An 11,518-nucleotide genomic window follows, 5' to 3' on the forward strand; every position below is an offset into this window, starting at 1 on the left:
TCTGCGCAAAAATACTGTGGATGGCGTAGCCGGAGTGATATGCACAAGAAGTGTTGTATACCTTTGACATGCAGAAGCGCCTCTTCTCCGGCAACACAGGAAGGAGAATTCTACTTAGTAAGGGTTATAATCCATAAGCGCGGCCGAAGGCAGAAGCAAGTGCAACAGGTGCTGGTCCTGCATGCATGTTTTCAATGGCTTGGAAGAAGCTGTTATTGCATTAACTGGTTTGAGAACCAGTTCTTCAGGCATAGGAGAAGTTTTGACTTGTGGTTCAACAATTCAACCATAAGCTGACATATATGCGCCCATGGTTACTATGCCCGACAGCTCCGCATATCTTTGTGAAATCATTCCCATAGCGCGCTCTTACTCCGCTGCTACAATTGCAAATGCAATAGAATCCCTCGTTTCCTTCAAAATATGTAAAATCAACAATTTTTCTATAAATAAGCACTTAATGAGTGTTTCTTTAATTCCTTTCCACTTTGTTTTCCTTCATTGAGCTATCTTCGAAAAACAACTGATAGCTGGCAATGCTGCACACGTTTCCGCAAGGGTTGCAGCACATGGAATTTTCGTTTTTCTTAGCGTAGCTACGAATTACGAATTACGAAAATTCGGGTTCTAGAATAAGGGGGCATATTAGGTACATACTAGGGATGTTGCGAATGTGGAATTTTAGACATCCGCGGATGCGAATAATGGCGAGATCGTTGTTTAAACAGCGCTTACCAGCTAAACCAGATACATATGTCAGGTTTTTCTAAAGCTTTTTAAAAAGAATTCTTCATTCTTATTCCTTTGGCTATTTCAGAATTTGGGGAATCTGTAACTTTATCAGCGTTTTGAATTATTTATTTATTTATTTATTTATTGTATTTTATTTGTATTTATGTAAATAGGTGGATATGGAAAATAAATTATTATGTTTGAACAAAATTCTGTTTTTAAAGTCGTGGCTGCCAGCCGAATCGGATCAGAAGATTTTTATTTTTTTAAAAATCACCCAGTTTTTTATAAGCATTTGAATCTCAGATAGTTACGTAATTAAAGGTCAGACCTATAGCTTTTTAATTATTTGAGCATCGTTTCTCTTTATAGCCAGAGTTGACCATCTCTGCTGGAAATCCATGTTGAAGGAGCTTACTTTTTGACTTTAAATAGCAAAGAAGGGACAGTTTTACCACAAAAGTTTTTAGCCAAGGAACCAATGTATATCCCTATGAAAAAATATTGCCCGACAAGTAAACAGAATTACTGTTTTTAAAAGGTTTCCTAAAAATATGGAAAATGGCTTTATTTACGAGGTTTACGCAGTTACGAGGCATTTACGCGTTTCCATGAATACCCATAATATGTTTAAAGACATTTTTATCAAAGCTGATAAATATGACATTTGACCAATTTTGTTACACAAATACTCCCACGAAGAGGCCTAAATATTGGCATTTTGTTTGCCATATATACGTTTCATCAGTGCACTTGCACAACATTCGCATTCGCAAAAGCTCCGCATTGATTATTGCGAATGCGAATATTAATATTAATTGCGTAAACTCCGCGGTTACGAATGCGAATATTCGCAACAACCCTGGTACATACGTATTTTCCTGAATAATAAGGAACAATTTCATAATCTAAGTCGAAATATCAATATCAATATGTGCCTCGTCGTTAATCACAATCTTAACCTCAATCGTGCCCAACCCCCGCAACTATGGTTGCCCACATTTTGTAAGATATTTATAGTACTTAAAAAAAAAAACTGAAAATATATAGTACACTTCCAATATATGTAGTATTTTATTTAATGGAACAAAGTAAGTAAAAATCCTTTTGCTCAATATATTTTTTGGCACTTTTGGCAGTTTTTCACAATTCTTTGTTAACCACGAAAGTGTTATATGCTTTATCAGAATCAATATTTAAATTAATATAAATCAAAAGTTAATGTTTTGTTAGTGAATTAATCGCTTTGTTTCTCTCATTTCGCCATTTCACATCCATAACAGAAAAAACTCTTCCAGTGAATGCCGAAGTAGCAAGAATAGAGAGTAGAAATGAAATAATTTTAAGTAAATTTGGTCATTCATTATCAGTATTTTTAAAAATGTTTGCATTTTTGATCTGTGTTTCTATTCATAAACTCACCAAGACCTTTTATTTTGTAGAATATTTTTTTAATATTGTTATTTCAGTATAAAGATCAACCATTTTAATATACATATTTTCTTACAAATTACTGAAATATATTTATATTTATAATTGAAGAAATATAGTATTTTTGCGCACTATATTTTTTTTCAACAGTATATAGTACGCAGACCGAAAAAATAGTACATTAATATATATTATAGTACGGTTGGCAACCCTAACCGCAAACCGTCTCATTCTTTCTACTTTTTGTCGCTTTTTCGTTACATCTATGTTTGTATATTTAAACCCCTTCGAGCGCAGAGAACTTTCAGCTCAAAAATCTTAACCATTAATGATTAAGTATTTACAACAAATGTTTAAAAAAAAGTGTTAAACCTTTTCGTAGAGGTTATAAATGAACTGGTTATATCTTTTTGTCAATTGACAAAAACTTTGAAAACTTGTTTCTATTAATCAGTTCTTGGCCTTAAGCAAACGTTAACACCAGTTGACGAACGCAAAACCAAACTTATTATGGGCTTCACGTCGGGTTCAGCAGGCAGTATTTCAAAATTTCTTAAAATCTTGCTTATCATACTTTTCATCTCATTAATTGCGAATTTTTGGCCAATACAGTTTCTCGGTCCCGCGCTGAAAGGTGTGTAAGCAAAAGGATTGATTTTGTTGTCACTGTCGCTGGCAAAACGTTCGGGTTTGAATACATCCGGTTCCGGAAAGTAGTCGGGATCGCGCAAAATAATAAAGAGTGGGATGGAAATATTTGAATTGGCGGGCAGTACTATGTCGCCTATTTGATAGAAAAAGTCAACAAATTATGAGCATTAAATAAAAGAGCAAGCAACCTATGCGTTCCTAGTTACTCACCTAATTGCATGTCCGCGGTGATCTCGCGTCCGATCGTCATCACCGATGGGAATAAACGCAACGACTCTTTAATTGTGCATTCCAAATATTTTAACTCCTGGAGCTCGTGTAGTCTAATTGCCCGCGTTTTGTCTGGACCAAGCACCTGATTTATCTCCTCCACCAACTTTTGTTGCACTGGCGGATGCCGAGAAATCAAGTACAAGCAAAATGATATGCCACTTGTGGTGGTGTCATGACCCTCAAACATAAATGTGTCGACCTCCTCGCGTATATCCCTGTCACTCAATGGCTTACCATCCTGTGAGGCCTGTAGCAGCACGTCCAACAGTGTCATACGCCTTTTACTACCGACATCATCCACCTCTTCGTTAGCGTTGGTGTTATCCAGCTTTTGCTTTTCCAATGCGGCGCGGCGCTCGAAGATTACTTTATTCGTAAATTGATGCATGACGCTTATATCTTCCAGCATTTGCTTATAAACGCTGTTGGCAACCAAGCGGAAGAGCCAATCAAAGCGCCAAAACGGTTTTAGGAAGCGCTGTGACATTGTTGCTGCGGCACTTTGAGGACCACCGAAATGGAGCATTGTAAGGAGAAAATAGTTAATAATTAAGCTATTTTTAAAAAGTAGAGCCAACTGAAAACTTACGATGCTAATGCGCGCACATATTCAATATCTGGATTTTCCTGCGCGTGCACCTTAACACCCATCGCCGTCTCAGCGATAATGTCTAATGCAGTCAAGCAAACGATTGGAAATATATTAATCGCTGTTTTCCCATCAGCATGCGCGTTTAGCTTCTTCACCATTGCACTACTCTGTTGGTCGAATATCTCGACAAACTGTTCAAGTATTTTGAAGTGAAAGGTGGGCGTTATTATCTTCCTGCGCGTATGCCATTTTTTTCCTGTGCTCAACAGCAGTCCCTGGCCCAGCCAACTTAACAGAAAGTCATAGAATCTACTTTTTGTGATCTGTTGTTGGCTACTAAGTATGATCTCCGTGTATTTGGGATCCGCTATAAAAATCGTTAGTTGATGGAGCACCCAAAATCTATGTATTTTGCCATATTTTGCACAATTTTCAAACATTTTAGCGATGCGGTCTACGGAAAGAATTAGTTGGGATTTGTATTAGAATTTATATAATGTATTTACATTAGGTTGATCCAAAATAACTAACTTAACCAATTTTTGGCCTTAAAAGAACATATTTACTGAGAGGAAAATTCTCCCGTTTGGAAAAATTTTTATTCCAATTTTAAAAGGCATTTGAAATTATTCATCTAAATAACTGACATGTAAAAAATTTGTTTTCATTAAAGATTTTTCAAATTGTTGATGCTTTTCCACAATAGCTTTTTATTAAAAATGGCCTCAAACTCAATAAAATTTATTGAATTTCATTAAAAATGTTATAACTATTGAACCGTTTGAGATAAAAATTTTCTAGACATATTCTTGTAGGGCATTAATTCTCTCTTGGTTGTCTTAGAGATGATTAAGAGTATTAAATATGTTAATGATATTACTGAACGAGATTTATCGTTGATACAAGATTTCAATGGAACTTTGACAAAAGATCAACATTTTCTGAATGATTTTAGTGTACGCTTTTCATTTCGCATGAATATTTCCAATCATAAAGCCTTAAAACTGCATATTCCTGCTTTTTTTTTTGCAAATTTCATAGCCTTAAGTATATACATTTTTGAGTGTATTTAATTAACTTTAATAACTTCTTTGGAGAAACCCTATAAGAATATGCTAAGAGACAAATAGTTATAACATTTTTAATGTTATTGACATGAAAAATTTTAAATGCCCACCGACACCTTGGAAAAAATTGGAATACAAATTTTTCCAAATGGGTGAATTTTGTTCTCAGTAAATAGGTCTTTTAAGGCCATAAATTCGTTAGGCTAGTTATTTTGGATGCCTCTAATATACATATGTGTACATCGGCTCTCATACTCACTATCCACATTCCAATCTCTTATATACAGGGCGTTGCCAAGTATGGGCGTAGTTGGAGGTCCAGATATTCTATATTTGCTCATGAAATCATTACGACGCTTTTTGTGGACGTAGTCCCAAATAAAAAGGACTGTTATTGAGAATAAAATCAACTCGAAAAGCATTTTAGAGAACTGTAAAATTTCATCCGCACCTTTTGCAGCTGTAAAGTAAATTTTAATAATATTTAATTAAAACTCCCACGAAAATCGGGCAAAAATTCCTTAGTTACCCACATCTTAAAAATTTATCCCACAAAAATTCCCAACGAATTCAAAACATATACATAATTCAGTAGTAAAGAAGTAACATTCATATAAAATAATAATAATGGATTGGCGCTTACACATATGTTAGTGTTTGGCCACGTCACACATAGGGGAGGGACCTGCAGTTTTACGCCGACCATTGCCTGTCGAGGGCCGACCGCTGTTAAGAAAAAAAAAATAATATATTTTTTTTATTTATTTTTTTTGCGATGAGGCTTTGACCATGGGGATTGAAACCAGGTCGTGGGGAGTGGAAGCGCAACTGCTTACCACTACACCAAACTATTCTTTCGAAACTCAAAGGTCGGTAGATTACTCACTGAGGGCTGGGGATGCTAATTTTTGTAAACTAAAAATTTCACCAGTTTTCAAACTTTTTATAAGTTCATTCTCGACTGCCTCTAAAATCGTGTTGATTCGTTCTTTCAAAGTGTGATTGTGAAGTTCCAAAGAATAAGTAACATATACACGTGTGCGAAGCTGCTGCGCTTCCCAGCAAAAAACACGATTAGCACAGAAACGAAAGTGGAAACGAGCTAGGCGATGGGAATCGCTTACCATTTCGTTTCAAGAAGGCATTGCCATTGATCGTAAGCCCTTACCCGCAGCATTACCTTCGAACGAAGGGTGAACGCATGGATAAACAGAATCAAGAGAAGCGAACAAAGAATTCCATACAGAGAAACTAATATAGAATGCCTAGATAAGTACATATTTATTTGTATTAAATTGAAAACCGAAAATACAGATTGTCTTAAAAGATTAAAATTTTTATAAATCAGTTTTTATACAAACCTCTCATGGCTCGACTTTTAAAAACAAGTGGCAACCCTCTTCCAATTATTTTCCTACTAAAATCCTATTAAATCCCTCTTGTCTGACGTCCATATTGTGATACATATTCCAATTATCAAATTCCTTTAATTCAAGAAGAATTTGATTTTTCAAACAGATGGCTACCCTCCTACATGTAGTTTAGAACTAAAACCTTATCAAAAACCTTTTGATTGATACCCATATTGTAGTAATTCATTTAAATTAAAATCCCTTCTACCAAAAAACTTTAATTGGGTAACGCCGCTTCGAATTTTTACAATTGAGCAATTGTCAAAAATCTGCCTTTTTATCAAAAAGTTGTTTACCAGGGTGTCTTTGAACTAATTATAATGAATGATTGGTACTGAATTAAAGAATGCAAACACATAAAAAGATTGCAGCCTTTTCTATACTCATTCAGTATTAAACCTTTTTTGATTTGGCATTGGTTTTTTTAATCTTGCGATGAATATGTTGATGTGTGAATGCATAACTGCTTTGAGTGAAAGGAAAACTTAAAAATTATAAACCTCAATCTTAAGCGAGGAATAAGTAATGAAAATTGAATAAAAAAAATTCTTGATTAAAAATTGAAAATGATTTCACACTTACACAGCTCTGATACATACATATAATACCTTGCGACAGTTAATTTTACACACAAAAAAGCAATATATTCGCGAAACCAAGGGCCAAATACAGTAAAATTGGGTTCTTAATTTTTCTCTCTGACGTTAGGATTTTTAAAAGAACCTTGAAATTTGAAGGATATGAGTAATTCAAAAAATTTATTTTTTAAACGGGTGGCAACGCTTGTAAAACACCTCAGTAATATTTTTGATGTTCAACATGAAGGTTTCTTAGCCATCTTTCATTTGAGACCCATATATTAATTATTTAGATAGCTTGCGAATAATTAATTTAAATTTGGCTTTTCGAACAGGTGGCGACCCTTTCAAACTACAAATTTTGAAGCCTCTTGTCAGCCATTCTTTAATATAATTTTCAAATAAATAATTCCCTTAATTCAAGTCGAATTTGATTTTTTCAAACAGGCGGCAGCCCTCCTCCATGAGTATGAAATTGTTTTTATATACGTATCTATACCAAGTCCCTGTACTCTATCAAAAATATTTTCAGGTATATGACATGCGGTATAAAAATTCCGCTTTATGCCACGCCCCGTCGTACAAACGAGATTAAATCTATCCTATATTTCAAGTTGGGCTAAATGGCACCACTGCACAAAATTTAATGGTAATCGGTTGCGTAGTTAAAGCGTGAAAGCGCAACAAATAAAAAAACTCACTTTCGGATCTATAATATTAGTAAGGAAACCTTACTATAAGCATCTACCATAGATATGTCTGTATACCAAATTTAAAGTTCATGTGACTTATGGTATCGAAGTTATAGCTGATAAAAAATTCCACGCCTATGCGATGTGCCACGCCCCCTTTTATAAACTTATTCACATACACCTTACTATAAGCACCTAACATATCTGTGTCTGCATACCATATTTCAAGTTAATGTGACTTATGGTATCGAAGTTATAGCTGATTAAAAACTCGACGCCTCCGGGAGGTGCCACGCCTCCTTTTACAAACTCATTTCAAATTCAAGTTCATGTGACTTATGGTATCGAAGTTATATCTGATAAAAAAATCGACGCCTATGGGATGTGCCACGCCTCCTTTTACAAACTCATTTATATATATCTTATTATAAGCATCTACCATGGCTATGCCCGCATACCAAATTTCTAGTTCATGTGACTTATGGTTCCGAAGTTACAGCTGATAAAGAATTGCACGCCCCTTGTTTATTTATTTATTTTTTTCTCCCTATTATAGGCCCAGGTGACATGGCAATACTCTGTTGTCAAAATTTCGTTCAATTATGTCCATCCGTTTAGGCTGCAACCTGGCACATACATACATACATACATACTTCCACAAATATATAGTAGAATGTCTATCCTCTTAGCGTAAACCATTTTTTGGAGATATCTCGGCCACAGGGCCACTTATCGTGTACATTTTTAGTCCCAATATTTATTTTCAATTGGCTAACATATGTTCTATATATGAGCCAAATCGGCAAGTAAATGCAATTTTTATGAATATCCCGACCCCAGCGCCACCTAGCGATTAAATTTTTAGTCGAAATATTTCCCTTCAAGGTGCTGACATATGCTCCAAATATGAACGAAATTGGTCTAGCCGTTTAATGGTTTAGTGACATTCAATATACGGAAAACTCCATGAAATTGTGAAATCGTCTCAGCTTTCTTCATTTTTCGACACCAACAAAGTTTCAAATTTTTTTAAATCGAAAAACCTTCCACACAGAAGTTCCAAAAAACGACTTTTTACATAATTGAAATCGGTTCAGCCGTTTGGTCAGGCATCGCCGTCATACGAAAAATATTTCATATTTATATATATAGATATGTATTAGAGTCCAGCGCAAGTGTATTTGCCGCATTTCGTTCAATAAGTACTCCTTGCATTGTACTCTACTCCCAACACATTGTTACTCTTTTTCCGCATACATACACTACTTGGCGTTGAGAGAGTAAATACTTGACGTACTTGATATTACTCCACCAAAGTACGTACTCTACTTTATCTCATCGCGTACGAGAGATATTTGCTGCTGCCAAAAGGGAGTAGCAAATCTACTCTCTGTATACTTGCAGTACGGTAAGTACTTGCGTATTAAATTTCAATTCTGGTTGTTAGCCTACTAGTTGATATCGTTTGCAGCGCTGGCCAGTGAAATTGAAAGAGTAAAAATAGAATATGGAAATTGACGATGTAAGGAAATGTTTACGGCCTTATTTATAAAAAATAACGTAGATTTAGACAATTGTTTAATTTGACATTTTCATAAAACTTTTGTATTCAAGCAGCTTTTTAAATCTATGTATATACTTAAATTTTTATGAAAGTATTATTTCTCGTCTCTAATTTTCTATAAAACTATTTGCAGTCATTAACCAACAAATAAGTTGTCAAAAACAATAGCTTCAGCAATGCTGCTATACGAAATAAAATTATTAGTGGCAAATCGAAATTTTGAAAAGTGCCGATTTTCACATTCGATAGTTGGACATGGTAGCGACGAGATGTACGAGCATTTTTTTCTTAAGAGCTGCATACTGATTTAAGAAATTTTTTATAGTAGAAAATTTATTTTCCATTTATTGTGCGTAATTTTATATGAATTTTTAGTTTTTCTTGAGAGCCTTTACAAATAAAAAAAATTTCGGAATAAGTACATATATATGTACATACATACGCAGCCATATAACTTGATTTCAAGAGAAACGAATTTTCATTTGGCACGTTCAGAAGGCGAAGCAGCTCAGTAACTGGCGCGATTGCACCTTCTGAACGCGTTGTTGCGTACTTCTGATCAACTGAATAGTTGCGTGTTAGATGATCGTAATATTTTTCTGATCATTTGAGACAACATGTTGGTGTGTACCTTTGAGAGTTGAATTTGACAGCTAATTATGAAGTCGTTCAAAAGACGCATAACGATCACTGATTTTTGTTTAGCAACGGTTGCGTTCAACTGCTGTGCCTTCTGAACCTACCTATTGATAACTTTTTTTTTTTTTTGATAACACTGCGACAGCTCAAATTGGTATTGAGTAAAACCAAAGCAAGATAGAGTTTTTGAATTTCATTGAGTTTTTTTAATAAATACTAAAATTAGAGGTGTATGAATGGCGAAAGAAAAACTTTATCCGATTTTTTTAAATCGAAACTACATTTTTACATATGTACATATGTACATGCATACATAAATATATTTAATATGAAATTGAAACTTTCACATCAATTTGCGCTATCTTCAAACCCATGGTTTCAATTGTACGCATATCGTCAGGGTTTTCCCCACAACTTGGTTTTGCTGCAGTGAAGCGACATAAGGGTGGGTAACTCAGCAAATTTATAGGAGTTGACTCAATGACTCCAACTCACTTTAATGAGTCAGTTCATTCAACTAACTCATTTGACTCTTTGTATGTTACACTCATTCGTATCGTAGACTCGTTTTGAGGCATAGATGCGGTATAGCGGCCGTTGAGATAAAACAAAACTTTAAAGTGGGCGTGGTCAGCTCCTTTCTACTGATTTGAAAGGTGTAATTTTTTTTGTGTGCAAATTAATAGGGCGGTGCTAGGGGGAGGGTAAAGGTGGAATTTTCAGTATTTTCAAAAGCTTATATTTCGAAACCTATTGTACCGAATTTCAAAATGTGGATATGGTTGGAAAGGCAATTGATTTGATATGCACATCTTTATATATCTTACATACATACATATTTCGAGAAAAACTAAAAAAAAAACGAAATTATAAGAATTTGTGAGATTTGACATAACACCCGCAATACAAAATACATGTTGTTGTTGTTGTTGTATTCTTGCCACCACCTTGTATAAATTCGCCTCGTGCAAAAACAAAATGCAAGACTTTGCCATGCTAAACACTGTGGCGAAGCGAGAGAGTTATATGGACAAATATGAGCCACTATGATTCAATTGATTCATGTGAGCCCTACGGCATCAACTGAGTTACTGAGTTACATTTTTTTTGGACAGGGAGTCTGAGTTACCGATTCACTTATAGGAATCAACTCAACAACTCTGAGTTGAGTTACCCACCTCTAAAGCGACAGAACAAGTGACGAGAAAAAATATATGCGGACACTTACATATATATGTATCTATGCACATATCTATGTATCTATGCACATACGTATCTATGCACATACGTATCTATGCACATACATACATATGTACTTAGGTATGTATATCAGCATTTTAGTTGAAAGTACGTTTTGCTCGTCGCCCTCTTCATCGCTCCACTACATTCCTGTCCTTAGTTTTATTCAGATACCACAAATGCGCGATCCAGAAAATTCTTCTATCATTCTTGCCACAAATGTATGTTTTCTTCGAAAATACTCAAGTACTACCAGTAGAGTACTCTACTGTCAAATACCTTTTACTCGCAGTAGTTGCGGAAGGCAAAGTAAATACTCTACGCGTCTTGCTATTGATCGGTAGTTTACGTACGCTTGCAGAAACTGGTTTATGCTTACTCACACTTGACCCGAACGATGAGAGTAAAGGAGGGAAAGTATTTGCGCGGCGATCGGATGTCTTGTTAGGCCCTTTAAATGGAATTGCGCAGGAGTTTAATATGTATGTATTTACGTATTTAGTTTTTATTTAAAAACTGTACATACAAGCAAATTTAATTACGCTTAAAATTATACTTCCTCACTCTTGTACTTCACTTCATTGACTGACTTCAACTTCGCTGCAAATTGAACAAAGCAAAACATGATTTCCACAGAAAGTAACAGTC

The 11,518-nt window shown here is 35.0% G+C and overlaps 1 protein-coding gene across 1 annotated transcript; it reads right to left on the reverse strand.

The window, feature by feature from the left end:
* Positions 1-2,314: 2,314 nt before the first annotated feature.
* Positions 2,315-11,286, reverse strand: LOC118744849 (cytochrome P450 4d2-like). Its single transcript, XM_036478224.1, has 5 exons — positions 11,254-11,286; positions 5,006-5,206; positions 3,677-4,133; positions 3,025-3,587; positions 2,315-2,947 (listed from the first exon to the last, which is right to left on the reverse strand). Exons 2-5 carry the CDS (start codon positions 5,166-5,168, stop codon positions 2,610-2,612), a joined length of 1,521 nt encoding a protein of 506 aa, XP_036334117.1. The 5' UTR covers positions 5,169-5,206; positions 11,254-11,286; the 3' UTR covers positions 2,315-2,609.
* Between the last annotated feature and the right edge of the window lie 232 nt (positions 11,287-11,518).

Source organism: Rhagoletis pomonella, unplaced genomic scaffold, assembly GCF_013731165.1.
Source record: "Rhagoletis pomonella isolate Grant_MI unplaced genomic scaffold, Rhpom_1.0 Rhpom_scaffold_00008, whole genome shotgun sequence".
NCBI lineage: Eukaryota > Metazoa > Arthropoda > Insecta > Diptera > Tephritidae > Rhagoletis > Rhagoletis pomonella.

What these genes read in the sequence shown, in the direction of transcription:
- LOC118744849 (XM_036478224.1), bottom strand. Translation starts at nt 5,168, where the DNA reads ATGCTTTTCGAGTTGATTTTATTCTCAATAACAGTCCTTTTTATTTGG. An exon ending in AAGAGATTGGAATGTGGATA is followed by an intron (nt 4,134 to 5,005) that starts GTGAGTATGAGA and finishes TTCTTTCCGTAG; the next exon opens with ACCGCATCGCTAAAATGTTT. An exon ending in TATGTGCGCGCATTAGCATC is followed by an intron (nt 3,588 to 3,676) that starts GTAAGTTTTCAG and finishes TGGTCCTCAAAG; the next exon opens with TGCCGCAGCAACAATGTCAC.